Source organism: Typopeltis vanoorti, chromosome 11 (genome assembly GCF_054136105.1).
Source record: "Typopeltis vanoorti isolate ZY-2024b chromosome 11, IOZ_Tvanoo_1.0, whole genome shotgun sequence".
Taxonomy (NCBI): Eukaryota; Metazoa; Arthropoda; class Arachnida; order Uropygi; family Thelyphonidae; genus Typopeltis; species Typopeltis vanoorti.
Window position 1 is genome coordinate 132881640 of NC_143559.1, and position 22960 is coordinate 132904599.

At 34.0% G+C, this 22960-nt stretch overlaps 1 protein-coding gene across 2 annotated transcripts in view; it reads left to right on the forward strand.

Moving 5' to 3' along the window:
- The window catches only part of Ripalpha (RPA-interacting protein alpha), an 81611-nt gene that overhangs the window by 21231 nt on the left and 37420 nt on the right, over positions 1 to 22960 (forward strand). For both annotated transcript variants that reach the window (XM_090400580.1, XM_090400579.1), the window contains exons 2-5: positions 2896 to 3075; positions 13608 to 13680; positions 16732 to 16837; positions 18490 to 18553. In XM_090400580.1, coding sequence (XP_090256706.1) covers positions 2896 to 3075; positions 13608 to 13680; positions 16732 to 16837; positions 18490 to 18553 — 423 coding nt within the window. The remainder of the gene's footprint in view (positions 1 to 2895; positions 3076 to 13607; positions 13681 to 16731; positions 16838 to 18489; positions 18554 to 22960) is intronic.

Below are 22960 nucleotides of genomic sequence, written 5' to 3' on the forward strand. Positions count from 1 at the left end.
AACCAAAATGGTAATGCAAGAGTAATATGCAATTTCAGTAAAATTCAATAATAGATTGCTGAATTACTTCTCTTACAAATCTTCCGGTGTCAGTGTATCGTGTTAAGACTATAATCTCAATTTAACGTGGTAAGGATGGAATTAAATTTGAGTAAATCCATGACATTACACTGGCATTGTATTGTTTTTTAGAAATTATTTTATATAGGATGAGCATTAAATACAAGAAAAGGGAAGGTGTGTGGGCAAAATTTCATAAAAGCAAATTTAGGAAGATGAAAATACTGAACAGGAAGGAGTTGATGTCAGTGGGTATTTGAGAGTGATTGAAAAAAAAAGGTCAAGAAAATGAAATATATTTAAATCTCAACCCCACATATGAGAAGTCCTATAACACAACAGTGCTGTGTGGGAATAAGCGATAGAAGAAAGGAATCTGTTAACATGTTTCTTGAAGAGTTCAAGATTGTGTCAGGAAAAATGGTATGTGGAAGACTATTCCAAAGGAAGGAGAGGTATATGGTATGAAGAAAGAGAATTAGAAGCTGGTTTGGTGAGTAACTTTAAAGCTCATTATGATAGATATGTTGCTAGTTGAGTGGTCCTCCCACAATGAGTCTATTGACTCCATAGAGGTTACCAGATGATAATAATAATAAAAACTTGATATAGAATATTATTTTAGTTATGAATTAGGCACTTTGACAAATGTATAGAGGAAATTAATAATTTGGATACCACAAACAAGGCAGTATTTGTAGTTTTAGGGTCGACAGTGCCATCACTCAAAATGACTTCTCTGGAGTGAACTAAAATGGTAATGCAAGAGTATTATGCAATTTCAGTAAAATGCAATAATAGGTTGGTGAATTACTTCTCTTACAAATATTCACATAGTACACCGGCTGATATGCCATCCAGTCCCACTGGTTGCAGAGAGGGATTCAGAGGTGAGTGATCAAAAGGATAACTGGTTTATGGAGTTCTCCCTATGAGGATAGATTGAAGGATTGTAGGTGGAAGAGAGGAGATATGATAGAAAGATATAAGTTAACTAAAATATTTTCAAATAGATAAATGGATAGTATAGATCAAAGAGTCACTCCTGGAAGTTATAATAATGCTAATAAGGGTGTAAGGAGGACAGATTGTTTGGAGAATGGTAAAGAATGGAATAGATTGCCAGAGGGAGTTGAGTTGGACTCCATTGAAGTCTTGGAATTAATACTACTAATATAGGTGGTGCACTATGTTGTTTGTTGTATATAGAGATATGACTTCAGCATTAACATAGCTTTCATCATCTTAAAGTTTACCTTGTGTGAATTTTTAGTTGCTCATGCTTGGATAAAAAAATAGGTCTATAATTTCTTGAGTATAATTTAGGTTGTTGTACATTAGTACTGCAGTTCAGCTATGGGTTGGATAATCCAAGACACCCTGATTTAAAAAACAAAGATGCAGAATGTTTTCTTCCACCTGATGACAAAATTCATCTACTAGCTAAAATAGAGTTTTTTTATTGTATTGTATTATAATATTTTTTGTTTGTTTTTAATTTATCATGACATAGAAGATATTAACATTGCAGCCTGGTTGGCGAGTTGTTTACATGCTAGTTTTCCAACCATCACAGTTCAAATCCTGTTATGAGGATGGAGGTTTCCTTATCTTTAGGTGTGAGATGAGTATCATTGCCCAGCGTGAGACCACTGCCCTGCCTACTGGAGGCCTGAAGTGGCTTGAAAAAGTTCCATGTTTGGTCTCTAGAGTGGGGTTTCCAGACTATGTAAAAATAAAAAAATACAAAAATGAAATTAATAAAAAATGATAAAAAAATTTTTTAGCCTGTGCACAGTAATATAGAGGAACTTCAGTTAATATGGAATATCATTTTGTGTGCAAAGTGGTATTCCATGTTACCTGAAGATCCTCTGTTATAGATTTACAACCTTTTATGGTTGGAAGACAAAGAGTTCTTGTAGACAGGCTTATATGTTGGTTATGCATTACTAAATCACTTAAGGAATTGACAACGTAGATACGAATATAAATTAAATTGCACTTTAATAAATATTTCCGATATTTCGGCAACGTCACGTTGCCATCTTCAAAAGGAACTTACAAAAAAAAGGCACGTGCATGTATTTTATGTGCACTTGCACGTAAATTAATTTATATTCGTATCTACGTTGTCAATTCCTTAAGTGATTTAGTAAGACAAAGAGTTGTATTAATTTTAGACAATTAAAATTCACAATTTTTGTTCTGTTGTAATAATAATAATTATTATTTTTTAATAATCATTCCACACTATTACTGTTTAGTATATAAGTTTTAAATGATTTACCCTGTCGTCTACAAGAGTTATCTTTGTTTTCCCTGTACAATACCAACTCCTCACAAACCTTAATCATGATTCCAGAAATGCATACTTCTGTGGCAGTGTCTAAACAACTAGTTAAAGGAACTTTGATTTCTTTGCATATTTCATTCTTTCAGTGATAGGATTCTTTCAGTAATACTGCTTACTAAGATTAGTTTACTTATTCCTTTAAACACCGTATTACACTTAACCACATAATAATTTTCATATCTTTCTCTAGTGGCAGAACTACAAATTTTCATTCTTTCACAGCAGGTTTTCATTGGGTTTATGGGCTTATGCGAAGTCCACCATGATCATTTTCATTAAATTTTGTAAGCTCTTACTCTAATCATATTGTGAAGTTTTTATAATGACACCATTGTATCCATCCCAGGCATCAAGATCACTTTACCATAATCTCTATTTCTAATGGCCATAATTGAAAGAAGTTCTTACAGTTTCCTGTTATTACTGTGCAACATCAGACATGTTATGTTTGCATACATACATTTTTTTTGTCTTTACAGAAGTGCCTTGAACACTTTCGGAGGAGTCGCCAGTGTCTTCTCGATCAGTTTCGAGGGTTGCCAGAATCTGAAGATAGAAATAATATTGATGCAGTAATAGATGTTGTGATGAAAGAAGAATTAGAGAATTTTCATGCTGAAGAAATAAGATTTCCAGGTTATGATATATTAGATAATACAGTAAGCTTAAATGATTCCTTTGTTATCTTTGTGGTACTTTTTATAAAAATGACTGCTAAATGATATATATGAAAGAAAATGTGTTTTGATATTTTTATATATTTATTTTGCATATTTGTTATAACTGAATGACACTTTGCAATTAGATAGTAACCAATATCACTTTCTTTACAGACCATACTAGAATTCAGTAAACAGGATTAAAAAATTCTTTCAGCATTAAACTTTTACAATAAGTAGCATCAGCAATAGGTCTTGGGTACAATTTGACAATGGATTTTTTTCTTTATCAGTTGGAATTATTCTTCATCATTTTTTCATCTAATATTTTGTAGTTTCAATAAACTTGAAACTACAATCTTCTTTTAATTTTTTTTTAAATTAAAAATTCAGCATATCTTAGGTACTAGGGCATTATTTCATCATTTGTTAAAATATTTGTTTTTTTAACTTCATCTTGGAGCAACATTAGGATAAACAGAGACTAATAACAGATCATTTAAAAATTATTACTAGTATTAGTATTATCAGATTTCCGTGAAGTCAGTTTGTCATCAGAGGTCATTGCTCTCAAGCATATGGTATAATGAGCATGGTGTGCCCATCAAATCATGTAGCCTTCATGGATGTCGTATAAGTAGGAAATGAAAAGCAGATTTTTTGCTTGGTGAGTGGTGAGGAAGTCAAAGGTGTCGTTTTGAAGTTTGTAATAAGGGCAGAGAGAACAAAAGGCTCATCACACTCTAAAATAATTCTCACTCTAAAAAAAAAAAAAAAAAACATGCCTTTCATTTCTTACTTATACAACATCCATAAAAGGTTTCTTGTTCTGTTCCTGTTCTCCCTTTATTCTATGAATAATCTAATCTCTGAGTGACAGATGGCATTTGCTCACTTTGTCTTTATGTCAAATGTTCCAAAGACTACTACTACTATTCATCTGAACCCTTTTCAGAATCTCTTAACCTTAAAAATAAGGTGACCAAATCTCTATACAGAAGTCAAAACCTTGTAAAGCATAACTAATCTTCTTACTTCTTCTGTGTGTCAGCATTTTCATTGCTGGCCTGGTTGGCTGAGTGGTTAGCATATCCGCTCTCCAGTCAAAAGGCTGCGAGTTCGAATCCCACCGTGGGCATGGATGTTTGTGATTGTCTGTGAAAATACTAGTGTTGGTGGTCGGCGGTAGATGGCGTTGGTGTAGATGATGAAGGTAGTTGCAATTAGTGGAGTGGTGGAGACAGAATTATAGATTAGGTGCCCTCCCTCGATGAGTCCTTGGACTCCCTGGAGCTGTTACGCGATAATAATAATTGTTTTGTTTTCCTCAAAGATTCTTGCAGTGCAGTGCATTTCCTAAATTTCATGTTTTTTCCACTATCATTTTAAGGTCCTGCATCACCTCCTTTAATACATCACCACTAATAAAATTCAAACAATAAAATACAGCAATAGATGGACAAAGGCAATTACCCACTGACATCAATGAAGGAATATCAAATGCCTGGATGACTAGAGAGAGAGAGAGAGAGAGAGAGAGAGAGAGAGAGAGAGAGAGGATGGAAGGATGACTTAGTGGAGATGGCTGCAGAATGTTGGCATTAAGAAATCTTCAACAGAGAAAGATGGAGACAAATGGGAGAGGCCTATAACCATAAATGGTTATAAAATAGGCTAGAAGAAGAATAAAATTTATGGTGTGTCATCTTACATTTTTCAAAACCTCACAGTTCTCCATATTGAATTTCAGCCTCACACTCATCTGCCACACAGACCATTTATTCAAATCCACATGAAGAGCCACATCTGTTTGCTTTTCATAGGTTTGTATCATGCACACAACTCACATATGTATTTAAACTTCTCTCCATATAATTAACATGTGAGTTAGAAAGTGAAAAGTCAATTTTTTTGCATAGCAGATAGTGAATGAGTGGATCACATCTTGTGTGGGTTGGTAAGTTCTCCAGTCTGAATGTCTTCAAGGTAAGATATGATAGTTAATGTGGTATGAGTGTTCTATCTTCTACAATGAGTCTTCAGACTCCTGGAGGCTTGAAAGCAATACTAAGAAAACAGTTTTTTTAATATCATTTATTGAAGAAAATTGAAAATCCTATAATGTAAAATTTCTCATATAAAGTCTCGGGATACATCACCAGTTTAAAAATGTTGCATAACGCTTCACAGTTGTTTTATTTTGCATTTTATTTCATGTTATATGATATATCATTATAATGCTTAAGACCTCATGAGAATATATCAGAATAAGGTCAAAGTTAGCTACAAGTTTATCTGCTCGAAAGTTTTTCAATAATTAAAGTAGGCCTTTTGTGTTTTTTAAAATTCAGTGATATAAACAAAGTTTCTAGTTCTGATTGAATCCCACCTATTGTATTAAAAAATTGTGTCCAGAACTAATTCCTATCCTGTATTGCATTTTCAATTCTGCTTTTCAAGACTGGCATCTACCCTACAACATGGAAACAGGTCCACATCCAATCCAGCCCAAAGAAAGGTAATAAAAGTCGACCAACAAACTACTATCCAGTTGCTCTCACTTCTGGGCAAAGTTCTGTTCTCTCAAAAATTATGGAGAAGGTCATCAACAACCAACTCTTGAACTACATACAGACATATCAACTCATCAGTGACCAGCAGCATGGATTTCCCCACTCGCAATCTACAGCTGAATTGCTTACTTTCACTACCCCACCTATGGACTCAAGCCATGGAGAAATTTGGAGAAACTCATGTAGTTTCCCTCAACATTTCAATGGCATTTGATCAGGTTTGGCATAGGTACCTACTTAACAAACTGAATCGGCAACTTTTTCATTGGTCGTTCACTTCATGTCATGGTGGATGGTTTACTCTCCTCAGATTTCCCCACCAATGCAGCAGTACCTCAGGGTTCTGTTCTTTCACCTACTCTCTTCCTTTTGTATATAAATGACCTGCTTTGCAAACTTCCAATCTTTTCTATAGTTTTGCTGATGACAGTACACTCCATTCCTCCTTTACATTTGACAAACTTTATGGTGCTCAAGTATTAGAATCCTCAAGATCTACCACGACCGGTAACCTGAACTCAGAGCTCCTAGCTATATCCCAGTGGAGCAAGGACAACCTTGTAAACTTCAATGCCACCAAAACTCAGTCCTGTCTGATCTCTTGCAAGAAATAGTTCACAGCCTTCCTCTTTATCTTTAGTTATACTGATATATCCAAACACGATCAGATTTCTCTTCTTCCACTGACCTGCACCTCTGATCTTTCTTGGCACAACCACATTTCAACTGTAGCTTTTGTAGCCACCAAAAAACTTAGTTTACTTTTTTGCATAAGACATTACTTCACATCCTCACAGCTGCTAACTCTAAACAAAGCCCAAATCTGCCCAGCCATGGAATATTGCTTCCATATTTTGGGTGGTGGTGCATCAAAATCCTAAGATTGCTCGATTCTTAAGAATATTGCTCTTCAGAAAAGGGCAGTCTGGCTAATTAATGATCCCTCTCTCACGTACCCACTTCAATTTCTCTTTCATAGTTGTTCAGTTTCTACCTCTTCTACAGATACTTTCATGGACAGTGCTCTTCTGAATTGACCACTGTTATTACTCACTCCCCTCTAAATTCATTAAAACAGGAGCCACTGCTAACCAACACCCTTTTATAGTCCATCTTGAAACTCACCGAACCATTTACTGCCTCCTCTTTCATTCCACCTACTTCTGTCCTTGGAACAGTCACCCCTACTCTGCCTTCCCTGAAGATTACAACCCTCCGCTGTTCAAGCAAAATGTGAACAAACTCCTCCTCTCTTCTATTCCTCTTGCCCACACACGGCACTAATGTGCTATAGGTCTTTGTGGCCTTTAGTGTGTGGATCAGATTTTTTTAAAAAAAAAAAAAGAAGAGGGGGTGATTTTCAAAACAAGAGAAGCCTTGCTAATATTTCAGTTGTACCAGGTTTCTTGGATTTCTTTTGAAATAAATTCTGAAAATTAAAATACATTAAAGCATTAAAGAACAGAAGGAACAGGTGTGAGGTCATCAAAAATTCTTTGAAAAAATTTCTCTTATGAAATATTTTGAAATAGGGCTTTTGAGTATTTTGCTGTATTTCCTGCAACAGTAAAATTTTTACTTTGTTTTACACTCCTGTGCAATGCAGTGGTAGTGGTGTGGGGATTTATTCACTATACTAGTTAATCACAAATACCCTTCTTTTATTTATTTATTTATTTATTTTTTAAATAAATAAATAAATAAATAAGCTCTTCATAGATTTGTGCATACATAATTTTTAGTTATAGGATAATATAATTTGTCATCATCATCAAATTCCTGCCATGTACCCTCAACGGGTGTACAGGATATGATAGTAGTACATGAAAAATTTACATCATTACTAACTTCTTATCTACAATTTTCCTCCAAATCAGTCTGTTACTTTTCAAGACTTCAACATTATCAGATCTTACATTTCGATTGTCTAAGGCACTTTGTACTGTATCAATCCATCTATATCTTGATCTTCCTCTGGGTCGTTTTCTTGCCAACCTGGCAGAGAACACTTGTTTTGCTACTCTTTTCTTGCGACCATACCATACCACCTGAGATTAGCTCTTCTAACTCATTCCTTGATGCTGACAATGTCAAGTTCTTTCCTAATATTCTTGTTTTTAATATGATATTGCCATTGATGCCATCTGTTCACACCTCTAATCTTTCTCAGGACTCTCATATCTGCCATCTCTAGTCTTTGGTCAAGTGTTTTACTTCTGACCCAGCTCTCAGATCCATAAGTTAAAACTGGTTTGAACACTGACTTGTATATAACTGATTTAGTGTGCTGACTAATTTTTCTCTTATTCCATATGAATTTATTCAATTGACTTCTTACCATATCAGCTTTGTTGATTCTGTTGTCTATTTTCATATTTAATTTACCATCTTCACTGAGGATGTTAATGTCAGCTCTTTGTCTCGTTATTGCTGACCTTCATACCATATCTATTACAACAGTTATTCAATTAGTCAGGGAATCTTGCAGACTTGTAGCAGATTTTTAGAAGTATAACATCATCTGCATAAAGCAAAGAGCTGACACTAACATCTCCAATTTTTGATATCAGGTTTAATACCACTTTCCTTCATAATGTGATCCATATAGATAATGAATAACAGAGGGCATAATGTGTAAATATATTGTTATGGTTGTTTTTCGTTTCATCCCATGTGTGCGATGTTGTATTAACTTGAGTTGTGCTTACTTATCTGGTTATTATTCTACTCAATCTCTCAATTAATATTCTACTTCAGTGACTCTGTACTCCTTACACCTGAGAGCAATGGAAATTTATTTTATTTTCTGACTGTGCCACCATGCCTCGATGTAGCACAAGGAATATTAGTACTTCCGGTAGATCCTAATCATACACAATAATGTCCTCTCTTATCCCAAAAAAACAAATTTTTACAGTCATGGCTACTATTAGTCCTCTATCATAACCTTTAACTATCTTTTAGTTTCCTGCCTATAGGATTGAATTATTTGGGATCAGTGCATTGCAAAGTGAGATCAGACAACACTCTTTGATTATAATTAACAAACATGTTTAATAGCTACAAAATTTAGAGAATATTGCAATACATAAATCAGGGGAATTTCCCTCTGTAATCTCAGTTCTAGTTATGCAAATTATAAAACTCTTAAAGCAATATCTTGTAATTATTCAATTAGTTTATAATATTCACTTCAGCTTAAATCTTAACCTCAATTTCAAATGATGGCATGACTTAAACAACAAAATAAACACATTAGCACAAAAGATATTAGGAATATATACAATTATCAAATTGATATCTTAGCCCAAATTACTCCTGAGGAAATTAGTTTTACTCAGTTCCACACCTTTTCACAAATTCAATAATATAATTGCACTAGCTACCCATAGGTTATATTTATCTTATTCTAACAATCCTAGCAGTCCATTAGGAATTTCTCTTGCATCACAAGTTTAACAGTATACAATAAATAACAGTATACAATAAAATGACTCGCATGACGTTCTTTTCTCCTGTGCACCTTTTCTCCTTTTCTTCTCTGCTTGTCGTTGGCATTCTAAGTTTCCTTTTCCGTCTCGTGTTTTGAATTCCTTCCTTCAGGGTCTCTGAGTACCGATGAAACCGTCGAGTCAGCTAGTGAGATGTGGAGAGGTTTACTGGCGTCTGGAACGATCGGGTGAAGGATCACGGCTGCCGGGGCATGCGCAGACTTGGCTGAGCTACGAAGCATCTAGTCCAACTGGACTCTATTTCTCCTAAGTTAATCGCCTGTGGCTAGCGTCATTACTGAACTTGAGCGGCTCATGGCAGATTGACGTCCGTTTTCCTCCCTCGGACTTCTTCGCGTCTGGCTAACGTTACCTCTCAAACCTTTCTCTCGATGTCGATCCCCCCAAAAAAAAAACTTCCTCAAGATCCATGCCTTATATTTTCCTCTGTCCTCGAACCTTGGGTTAAGTTTTGGAATCCCCTTACTTTCCCATGCAAATCTTGCATACAGTTATGAGAACCCCCAGACATCATCTTGTGACTCTTGGTTCTGGAACTTTTGCCGACTTCTTATGTCTCCCCTTTCATGTCTTTAATCTGATTTTAGTGGCCTGCAGAACTTACGTTTGATTCTCATAGCCCCTTTCTGTGCTGACCTTGATGGTCACCTGAGATTGAACTCGTAAACAAAAATCAAACAACCATCCGATTCCAAAGCGTTGCCCTTGGCTTCACCAATTTTACATCCTTTGTTTAAGCAAGGAGCAAGCTAATTCCCTTTGGGCTTTCATGTTCTATACACAATAGTTTACAAAAACGAATAGAAATATTTATACAAGGTTTCAAGATGTGACCTTTCTGTAAAAAATCAATGCATTAAGCGGAAGAAAATTTATGCGGCATAGAAATTTTACAAATGTACATCCTTGTCTGACACCAGATTTAACATTAAACTATCTTCCTGTTCTTCCTTCAATTCTAACTGCTGACTTACAACTTAAATAAAGACTAAGTATTGCTTGATATAATGCCCCATTGACACCATATAACTGTAGCATATTCAATTGCTTCTCTCTTGGCACCTTGTCATATGCCTTTTCCATATCAACAAAACTTAAATACAGATATTTGTTATATTCCCATGATTTCTCGACTATTTGTCATAAAGTGAAGATCTAATCCTGACAGCCTCTATTTGGCCTGAATACAGCTTGTTCTTCACCAAGCTTTTCTTCCACAATTCTTCTCAACCATTTCTCAAGATACTTGCATAAATCCTATCAGGAACACTCAGTAGGGAAATGCCTCTGTAATTCTGACATTCAGTTTTATTTCCTTTTTTATATATGGATACTATGAGAGTTCCACACCAAACATCTGGAATTCTTCTCTCTGTCCAGGCCTTCTGAACGATGCAGTGCAGCCACTATAAGACTTTTATACCACCATACTTCCGCATTTCTGCTCGAATATGATCTATTCCTGCTGCCTTTCCCCATTTCAGACCTTTGATGGCTTTTTCTACTTCAAGTATGGATATGTATTCCTGACTGTATGCCTTTTGAGTGTTTTTGACCACTGTGCTATCACTGCTTGTTTCATTTAGCAATTTTTCGAAGTAATTACTCCATACTCTTTCCTCCGTTTCTAAGCTTCTTCAACAACCTCCAGAATATTTTGTCACCTTCTTGATATTTATTTTCTATGTTCTTGCCAAAGTCCTCCCATGACTTTTGTTTAGCCAGTTTTACACTTACATTTGTCTCTGTATTCTCTAAGAGCACAAGCTGACTTATTTTCCAGAACTTTTGATATGCTTTCTTCTTTTCCTTCACTGCCTCTTTACCTTCCTGTGTCCACCATGGAGTTCTGATTTTTCTATCCTTGCAGACAATCGCACCACATGCCTCTCTGGCTGAATCAATTTAATTTAATTAACATAATTTGTTCCCTATCATAATAATTTATTTCACTATATCATAACTGTAAATTGGATATTTATTTATCTGTAACAAATCTATTTATATTCATGTCTATTCTTTTCCTTAAATACGGCAGTTATATGAATGGTTCATATCTGATTAATGCAAATTGAAAGATAATTAATTTTATCTGTTCAAAATTTAAATCAAAAGTCAATACAGAATACAGTTTGTTAGCTAAATCCCAAATCACCAGCCAATCCTTGTTTGTTCAGTATCTAGATGGAAGCACCATGAGAAGATGATGTTTGGACATTAGGTCGGAAACCTCGGTCGATTCTTGGTTCTCTATTCCTGAAAAAGTTACGTGGATGTCTCCTCCTATTTGTCTAGCCTTGACCGCTAAAGCAACCTCATTTGCTATATCTAATGACATAATGTTATGTTATCTCATGTTATCCGATATATCATCATACTGCTTAAGACCTCATGAGAATATCAGAATAAGGTCAATGTTAGCTATGAGTTTATCTGCCCAAAAGTTTTTCCAGTAGGGTTTTGTGCTTTTTAAATGGAGATATTAACTAATTAAGGAGTAAAATTTCAGCTTCATACAAAGCAAATTTTATAACAGCTAAACTGTTGCAAATATTAAGAAAAGTATAATTCTCAAGACTTGATGAATTCTATGCCTAATGAAATCAGCTACGATTGTATCACTGCGTGAGAAAAACAATAAAAAACAAAGAACCATGTTATGTAAATCACAATCATATGCCATGCATATGCGTATAGCTGAATAAAACCATGTAGGTACTCACATGAGAATAGTAGGTAAAGGGGGGGGGGGTAGTCTTGAGAACAAAATTTCTGTGTAGTCATAGTCCAGAGAAAAAAGGAAGAACTTGTAGTTCAGAGTTGGCATAGTTGGAAAAGACAAAGCATAAAGACATAGTGAACTGTCAGAAGAAGTCTGCCAGATGCTACCAGTCTCTAACATTATTACAGCAGAGAATGATCCATTGATTGGAACTTAACTGGTCGATGCACTTGCTGAAATAAGTATATGCCATCAGTCATGATTCACAAGGCCAATATATAATCTTCCTATCAAGAATGATTTCACTCTTAGTCTTTTTAAGACAGAATGGAGCTTAATTTAGCATGCCCAAGGCCAAAGTTTTCAAGAGGATTGCAACTATCTATCTATGCAGTGAAGCAGTGTTTTCCCACTAAAAAGAAATATTTTTCTTATCCTTGGTGGTGTGGTTTGGCAAGAACTCCTAAGGTGTTTAAAATATTCAGATCAGTGTTGGTAGGACTTTAGATATAGAACATAATTTGTCTAAAGCTGTTAATATGGTAAGCATTTCAACATTGTCTGAAGTTGATTTAAGAAACTTGATAAAACTTAAGTTAATGCTTAACTTAGTTGTGTTTGAGTTATATGATTGACCTTCTGCAAAAATTGCTTGTAAACGAAAGTAGTAATGTTATATTAATTGAATTATATAGTTGACAGTAAGCCATTGTTGTAATTTATTAAGATATTTTGAGTATTGTTTTGTTCTTATTAAATGTATTGTGTTAATCAACCTTGTGTCATTCTTGAAGCTTGAGCTGTCACCTCACTGTTGTCTGTTTTATTAAAAGACACCCTCTCATCATATAATCAGAAGACGAATCTCTTTCCACATGGCTCGGCACATACTATTTTTGCGACTCACCTAAGTCATAAAATGTGATAAGAATCATGATTAATTCTCAAAGACAAATATATGTATAAACTTTTGAAAGCTTTGAAATTCTGACCAGGGAGCTTATGAACAGTCTTCGGCATTATAATTGCCTTGGCTTGCACTACTTAAGACATGAGTGTGCTGTCCAGACATCTGATAATTACTATTATGCACTGACCAAATGCTCACTTATGAAAAATACAACTCTCTGACATAGCTTTGGTATTGAATGGGAGTTTCTGTTCTCTTAAGGTCTCTGCAGAGAACTAACAGTATGAAACAGCTGTTAGGTAAGCAAAACTTTTTTCAAAATGCACTAATTAAAGGCAAATATATGGACACACAGTGTTCATGTCTTTTAAGTAGTGTAAGTCAAAGCAACTCTGATTCCAAGGATTGTACTCATAAGCTCTCTGGTCAGAATTGCGACACTTTTCAGAGTTTCTACTTATATTTGGCTTTTAATGAAAGTATCATATCCAATGGTATACTTCTGATATAAGCAGACTGTGTTTTTATCTTCTGGGATATTTCCTCTTATAAACTAAAATGTTGGTTCAATAACAAGCGATTACCAGACCTAAGACGTTGAAAAAGCTCACCTCATGGCCTTCAAATAACTGAATTGACATTGTTTACCATTAATAATTATTATGCACTTTCCATTATACCTTTTGGAAAGTGCATAATAACTATTAATGGTTCCAATTTTTGCTTAACTGTATCATGTTCTTTAATTATAATAATACTTTAACAAACCTTTGTATCACATCAAGTTTGCTAAATTTTCACTTCAAATTCTGTAGGCATTGGAAGATGAGACTGAAGAAGAAGTTCTTTCTTTTATGGAACAAATTCAAGCTGAACTCAGAGAAGAGGGTAATAAAAAAAATAAAACTTATGCGGTTTATAATCTTGAAAGAAATTATTTTTCTTTTCTTGAAAATTATACTGTTTTGATATTCATAGTTATTTTTGTTTCCTTTAAACATCTCTATAGTGAGGCACATCCGCTTGGTTAAAAATAGGAGAGGCCAAGCTGCTCTCATGAAAGTTTCTGTCGCATGTTTTTATCTTCTGGGATTCCTCTTATAAACTAAAACTTTGGTTCAATAACAAGCAATTACCAGACCTAAGACATTGAAGAAGCTCACCCCATGGCTTTCAAAACATGCTTCAGTGCTACCAAACTGAATCTTTTCCTTAGAAGTTTACATGTGTAAATGGTGTATATTCAGGTGTTATTCTCTGGATTCCAATTATAATTTAAATATAACTTGGTATTATTACTTTACTGGCCTGAACCAAAATAAAATGATTGTACACCATGATAAAACTTCATGCTGGCTGGGACATCTCTCAGTTAAACAAGATCCCTGCTATTTTTGTCTGGGGGGAGGGAACCAGGCAAACAGAAAAAAGTCAACTACTGAAACAAACCCAAACAGAGTTCAAGATTGGCACCATCAACAAAAAGAGAATGTTACTGGCATAAAAATTAGAGAAGTAGCTGATCAACATAATAGGTGTTACCAAAACAGAGAAGACTTAAATAAATAAGATCCTCCAAGCAACAAATGCAAGATGTTATATTCAGGTAAGAATGATCAGGGAAAAGGATAAGCTATAATATTTAACAGTAAATACAAGGATAATCTTTGAATGGGGGGAGGTTCTGCTAAGTAGAAAATGATTAACAGATATATATGTATATAAACATTTTTTTGGTAAAATTTAAAGAAAAAAAAAAGAATAAGGGTAAATGCTGGCTAGATTTATGTTCAGGAACAGTTATTATTAATGCCATGTTCCAACATAAAAATATGCACAAATTCTCATGGAGAGAAGATGCAAGAAGTAAGAAAATGCTCGGTGATTGTATTATTCTTGATAGCAATATCTTCATGATAATTCAGGATATGAGCATGTGGGGAATTTGAAATAAGAAGTGATTACCATTTAGTTTTGAGCAGGAGAAGATTTAATATCATATTGAAAAGCAAAGTAGGTAAGAAAGTTTCAAAAAGTCAGATAGGCATGTAGTGAGGGATAAATGATATGATATTTGACTAGAAGTGCTCAAATATGGAACTACATTATTGCAAAAGCCTGGTCACATGGTCAAATTCCAGATGATTGGAGTAGAGCTCTCCCAGTACCCATGTATGGGGGGGGGGTGGCTGAGAAGTTTTGATAAACATCTGGAACAAAAATAAAATTAAAGCAACTGATATAACCACAAGAAAAAAACATATCTTAAAACATTAACCCCCATGTTTCATCAAATTGTGATAATTTTTTTTTTTTTCTTTCTTGTGGTTACATCAGTTGCTTTAATATCATTTTTGTTCTCGCTGTTTATCAGAACTTTTCAGCCTTCCCCTCATATAAAAAGGGAAATAAAACAATGTGAGAATTACAGGAGTTTCCATACTAAGAGTTTCTGATAAGACCATAAATGTCTTGCCCATGACCTATAGAAAGAAACAAACACTTAAATAACATCTTTACTAATACTGCATTATTAACTTTTTTTTAAACTTTAATTGCATTCTGTTTTTAATTTGTGAGAGAGAGAGATGCAAATTTTAATACAAATATCCTACATTTGACTCAAATGACAGTGTCCACTGCAAATTGCTATACTTGGACTTCCTCCAGTCACAACCTGGTAGAGTAAGCAGCAACAGGATTATTTACCTTAAGTTCTCACTCTTGTAAGGAAATAGTGGGATTTTACCTTTTCTAAAATCTTGGTTTTAAATTTCAAAACACATTATACATAGAAATAGTGGTCAGATAAATACACAGCAGATTATGTAGATAGGAAGAGTATTAATTAGATTTCTGTTTAGCCAAGTTCATTGTCTGTGATAGGCCATTGAGTTTTACATGTAAAGAGGATTGATGGATGGAGAGCTACAAAGGTGAAGCTGACTCTCTTTGCTCTTTATACACATGGTAGTATATATGCTTCTCTTCTGTTCTTTTCTGAAGCTTCAGTTTCTTTAATGCAGACTTTTTATTTGCCTTGGAAATGCAGCCTTTCATCTCGATTAGAGATGGATGTTGAAAGTTTTTCCACTTGTTTATACTATAAATTAAAGACGCCAACAAATTATATTCTTGGTTTCATGCATTATCCAAGTGTAAGCAAACAAAATTTAACCTCACATCACTTCATGACTGGGCTACTTGTATATAGAGGCTGAAGACTTCACATCAGTTACCTTAGTATCCCATGAAGCAATGCATATATCCTTACGAACATGTATAATGCTATGCATTATGGGAAGGGACACTTCCTAGACGGGTTTCAGCCTTTGAGGTCTCATCAGTGGAAGCCAGACCCAGAAGTGATACCAAGGATGAAGTAATGCAGAAGTCATTTCCATATACAAGTTGCCAAAAGGTGTCACACTTGATTACTAAAATGCTGTGGATTAGAGATGGATGTTGAAAGTTTTTCCACTTGAAACCAAAGTTTGCATATGAAGTACTTGTATATGGCTTTTGTACTTTTGACTACTTGTATGTGGAAATGTGAGTTCTGCATTACTTCAACCTTGGTATCACTTCTGGGTCTGGTCCCCACTGATGAGGGGACCATACCCAGTAAATGAAGGTCGAAAGCAGTCTGGGTAGTGGCCATTCCCATAATGAATTGCATTATGGGATACTCGGGCACTTGATGTGAAGTCTTTAGCTTCTATATACAAGTAGCACAGTCATAAAGTGACTTAATGTGCAAACTTTGCTTACACTTGGATAAAGGGTGAAACCAAGAATATAATTTCTTAGCATCTTTAATTTTTAGACTTTCATCTTATTTTATGTTATCTTACTGATAGGTTTCATAGTGATTTCTTTCATTAATAAATAACTGATTTAATTAATTGTTTAAAAATTTATAATGAAATTTATTTTCAGAGCAGAAAATTCTATTGGACTATCAAGCTAGTTTGGATGGAACTTGTGTAGATGCTGCATTGCATTTATTGGAGAAAAATGAAGTTATCTGTCCACTTTGCCAAAAGTATGTCTTATGATTTGTTATAAGATTTTATATTGAAGTTTTTATTAAACATGAATCCTACACGTGAAAGGTTGAAAAACCTATGATATGTTAATACTCTTTCTCTCTCTCTCACACCCTTCATTATCTGAACAACTTACATTCCAATATAAAATTCACTCTTGAACTAGAACAGCACAAAAATTTAACTGCCATGGACCTTGGAATAACACACGTAATACCATAGAATGTGATAGCAACAACTAGCAATGTTCCAATATGTATACAGTAACAAATTTACCATTTGTATTCTGGTTGATCAATGATATGTAACAGTTTTGAAGTTATCAAAACATCTAATATGTGTAATTAATTGTTAATAGGCTTTTGTTGTGTAAAACTTTTCTCTACCATTATCTCTGATAATGTAAGTCATACAACTTATGAAATGCATCACATTTTAATTGCTTTTTATTTGCATCATAATGTGGTCTCACAAAAAAATTACTGCTCCTTGATATCCCTTTATACAGAAAACCTACCACAATGGGAAGATTTTTAAATGCTGCTTCACACCACCATCCATTACAAAAGACAGGCATAATTAAAACTTTATTAGACAGGACGTGCAATATATCAAGCATATTAATTAAAAGGAATAAAGAACTGCACTACTGAAACAGAACCTTGCACTCAATGGTTATAAACCCAAGATGATCAGAAAAATTCATAATTCATCTCCTGCAACTCCCTTACTTAAACAAGATTTCAAGAATGCAATCATGCTGTCTTACATCTAGAATGTCACAAAGTGACTGCATTGCTCCACAAGTACAATGTAAAATGGCTTTTTACCCTTACAAAAAATCTCAAGATTCCTACATCACCAAAACCACATCACTCAATGAAAAAACCAGGTGTTTATAAGATTCATTGCTCTTGTGGCATTTGTTATGTAGGCAAGACAGGAAGGTTGGGAAAGATCCATATGTTTGAACACAAGACGTCAAAAAAAGAAGAGAACATCAATCAGCTTTGGCATTCCACACAACTATTACAGGTCATGAAGTACTTTGACAACAAACAAATGTCATATATTGATCATAAACCATTTTACAAGAAAATTTAAAGACGTCTCACAAATGATTAGGATCCCTACACAATGCAGTAAAAATCAAGGCCTAATTTTACAAGTGTGGTTGGTCTGCTTTCATCAAAAATTTAACTGCCATGGACCTAGGAATAACACATGTAATACCATAGAACGTGATAGCAACAACTAGGAATGTTCCAATATGCATACAGTAACAAATTTACCATTTGTATTCTGGTTTATCAATTATATGTAACAGTTTTGAAGTTATCAAAACATCTAATATGTGTAATTAATTGTTAATAGGCTTTTGTTGTGTAAAACTTTTCTCTACCATTATCTCTGATAATGTAAGTCTTACGACTTATGAAATGCGTCACATTTTAATTGCTTTTTATTTACATCATAATGTGGTCTCAACATCGAAACCACTCACAAAGATTAACATAACTGATAATTTTGTGGAAAAATTTGAAATTGATTATTTATGATCTTTTGAGGTTTTAATTTAATGGGTTTTGCTGTGTTCAAAATTGTTGTACTTGTAAAAAATAGTAATAAATGAAATAATTTTTTATAGGCATCCACTATTCCAGAATTGTTCAATAATATTTTGCTGCTGTGGTCTAAGGATAGATACACAGGTATTTATGTTTATGTATTGTTTTTAATAAAGCAAAATTGATACATAAGAAATAAATTTGCATTCGTGATCAAGAAAATAATGATATCAAACTGTTGAGCTGACTGCCAAGTGCAAAGCATCTCCACTTTCCAGTCTACAGGCTGTGGATTCGAACCCACTGTTCCACAAATACATACAGAAAGATTAAATTTAGGTGTTGGCGGTTGTTCATAAGTGTTTCATGGTATTAACAGCACACCATGAGAAATAAATCATTTATTGAATTTACTATATTTAATTAGATTTCTAAACCAGCATCTTCAGGACATAAAATTACAAGTCAGGTAAAATACAGCTCTCAGTTAAAATGAGGTAGAAACATTCAGAATGTAAATGAAAAGGAACTGTCCTATTAAGATACCTGTAGGAGCCAGATAAAAACACGGTTAATTCAGAGAAGTTAAGCTGAAAAAATTATGTGATGCAAATTAATAATAATTGCAGATTTTAAGAGGATCCTTTGAAGCACAGATGATTTCCAGCTGGATGTAATTTGAAAGTGGCATGGAAATTATGTTTATAAAGGACTTTAGATCTATTTTCACGATGTACTCTATATTTAAGGGGATTGGAATGATTTTGCAGTGAATCCTTGGTGTTGATTGCAAAAGATGAGAGAGGCATGTAGTAATTTGTCTGTTTTATGGGTTGTAGCTGTTGGCTACAAAAAAAAAAAGTGTTGCAAAAATACTTGAATTCATTTGTATGGGCAGTGTCATTTCATAAAATAGCCCTTGTTCCATGTCTAAATGCTTTTGAAGATGCCATGCTGTTAGGATGGATGATGATATGACTGCTTATGTACCTTCCTGTCATGGGTGTGTGTGTTTCATGTACATGGATAGGATACTGCAGGGTTTCTCAAACTGTGTTCCGTGGAAGGTGAATAGGTGTTCTGTGAGAAGTTCTGGAATTTGTCATTTTAGTTTTCTAAGCATTTTTCATGAATAAATATTTTATAGTAAAAATATTCTGAGGATAATAATATTCGTGAATATGTCAAAAAGCTCAGACCCAGATCTGTGTATCGTTAATTTTCACACATCGAAACCTTTCAACATTTGGGAGAGGGAATGCTGCTGTTTATGACGGGTCATAAAAATTGGTTGAAAGCCCATTACAACAATTGGTTTTAAAAGAGGTAACCGTGAGTAGACATATCGATACACAATAAATAACGGAAAAAACTCGCGTTGAAAGATTATTTATTAGTATAATTTTCGCCTGTGTGTCACAGGCATCTTCGGTACATTAAGCTCAAAATTAAACACTAACTGACAATTCCAAAAAGCGCCACCTAAGTTGCCTTTCGACCGTTTAGAAAAATCTCCACCTTTCTCACTTCTCCTAAGGACAAGCTTCCACATCTTAATCATCCAGGTGTCTACCAGATTCCGTGCTCTTGTGGATTATCTTATTTCGGACAAACAGGAAGATCTGCCTCTATTCGGCTAGAAGAACACCAATCTTATATTGAATACTTTAAACCTGAAAAGTCTGGACTTTCTGAACATGCCATCTTCACTAGACACACAGAGCTCATTGGAGAAAGATAAGAGTTCTTCACAAAAGTCAGTTTCTCATGGAATGCCTTTATAAAGAAACGTGAAACTCTACTTCATTCTCCTAACTTAAACAGATCCGACGGCTTACGTCTATCCCCTTTATGGGAGATAGTACTATCAGCTAATCTTTCCTAACTTTTTATTGTATTAATTTTTTTTTTTTTTTTTTTTTTTTTTTTTTTTTTTTTTTTTTTTTTTTTTTTTTTAAGAAAGTTATTGACCTTTTTAGTTATCTTACACCAGCTACTTAGGTGGCACTTTTTGGAATTGTCGGTTAGTGTTTAATTTTGAGCTTAATGTACTGAAGATGCCTGTGACACACAGGCGAAAATTATACTAATAAATAATATTTCTACGTGAGTTTTTTCCGTTATTTATTGTGTACCGATTACAACAATTGGTGTCATATCTTCTGTTCTCAAAACTGAAGGAAATGACATCTGTGTAGCAAATGTCAGTGACCAAGCAGCATATTTTTAAACATGGAAGTATTCATGAATTTAATTTTCACACATCAAAATCTTTCAACAATCAGGAAAGAGAATACCGCCGTTTATAACTGATCATAAAAATTGCCAGTGTGTTCTCAAAACTGAATGAAATAACACTTGCATTGCAAATATCAGTGACCAATCAGCAAGGAAGTATAAAGAAAATTTTTCCACTGAAATTGAAGATCAAGGTAGTCTGTATCCGGTTCTCAAATCTATTACTACTGAATATTTTTTGTAAGTTCATATTGCAGTGTGTAAGTGCTTGTTCTGAAACCGGAGTGCCGTGATATTTTTAAAAGTAATAGGAATACAGAGTTAAAATTAATATGAATAAGAGACAAGGCACTTTGTTTAATTTTGGTATTAAGAAATCTCTTATTGAAGGTGTTTGTGATGGAACAGATAATGAGTCATCTACCTCAAGCCTACAAAGATCTCCAGGATGTACAAAAGGAGGGGAATACTACCAGTACACAGGAGAAATAGTCTGTATTTACTCATAAGTACTTATAATAATATTATAAATATATTTGGTGATCAGAATGGGATATGTCAATGAAAATCAGCACAAATTAATTTAATGATGTTTGCCTGAAGAAACTACAACATGCTACAAGATTTCATTAGTCCAGTGATTGATAACCAATTTAAATGTAATTTCTATTTGTCAACATGCCACACCGTATACATAAGTGTACTAATACTCTTTATGATTATGCCATAATTAATTATTAATACTTGTGTTAATGTATGAATGTTACAAAAAATTGGAAAGGTATTTATGAGTAAATTTGTTGGGACCAGGCCCTCGGAAAAAAAAAAATCAGCTAATGGCTTTTTATTCCCGTATATAGGGAGTAGGCGAGGCGACTTTTAAAAAAAGAATTCTTCTTACTCTTTTAACTAATTTTATAATTAATATCTGAGTTATTTCGAATTGTTTAATTTTTGTTACTGAACATTTTATCAAATCGTTCGTATTACAATTGCTTTTACATTATTTGATATGGTTTAGTACTTTTCTTACAAGTATTGTTACAATTCATATTTACTTTTGTGTGTTGCAGTCTTTTTTTACTATTTTGCATTATTCATTTACTTTTATATTATTCGACATTTCTTATTTATAATCTTATTGTTTTTCATACTAAAGTTACCTTTACAACACAATTCTATTTGCTTTTATTATAGCTCTGACAAATATTGGAATTTGAATATTGTTGAAAAAATACCCATGGATTCTTGTTTAAAGACAGGAACTTTAACACAAGGAGGAGCAAGTACTTCTGCTGACACATCTACTTGTATGATTGGAGAAGATATGGAATTGCAAACGGCGTTTTCTTCAAAAGCTAATATTAAAGAACAAGAGTCATCTAAGAACAGACCAAAACGGAAGTACCATGAAAGTTATTTAAATTATGGATTTACGTGTATTGGCAATACACATGCTCCTGATGTTTTATGTAATAAAATACTAGTAAACAGTTCTTTGGCTCCAGCTAAATTTCGTAGGCACTTCGAAACGAAACACACTGATTACAAAGGAAAAGATATACATTTTTTAAAGAGACGACGTGACTCGCTAGAAAAATCTAAACTTCAAATGGCTACAATTGCTTCAACTGAAAATGCAACAGAGGCGGCTTTTCTCGTGAGTTACCGCATTGCACTTCATGGCGAAGCTCATACAATTGGTGAGACGCTCATTAAGCCTTGTGTGAAAGACATTGCATCATGCATGTTAAACGAGCAGGTTGCTAAAAAAATAGATGCAGTACAATTATCAAATGATACTGTTTCACGCCGCATCAAAGATCTTTCTGCTGACATAGAAAAAGAGCTAATTCATCGACTTAGACTGCAGTGAATATTCATTCCAAATGGATGAATCTACAGATGTCACAGGACTCGCTGTATTACTAGTGTTTGTTCGTTACATATTTGATAAAAAGTATTGAAGAAATGTGCGAACATCTACAAGAAAAAACTACCGGAAAAGATATATTCAACTGTATTAATAATTATATTACAAAACAGGAAATCAATTGGGAGAAGTGTATTGATATTTGTACAGATGGTGCTCAAGCAAAGGTAGGAAAGATGAAGGGAGTTGTAACACATATCCTGCAAGTAGCTACACCACCAAAAGTCATTGTGTTTTGCATAGACAAGCACCAGTAACAAAAAGAATTCCTACATATTTAAAAACTGTTTTGGATGAAGCCGTAAAAATGATCAACTATTGTAAAACTCGACCACTTCAATCCAGATTATTTAAAATTTTGTGCGTTGAAATGGGTAGTG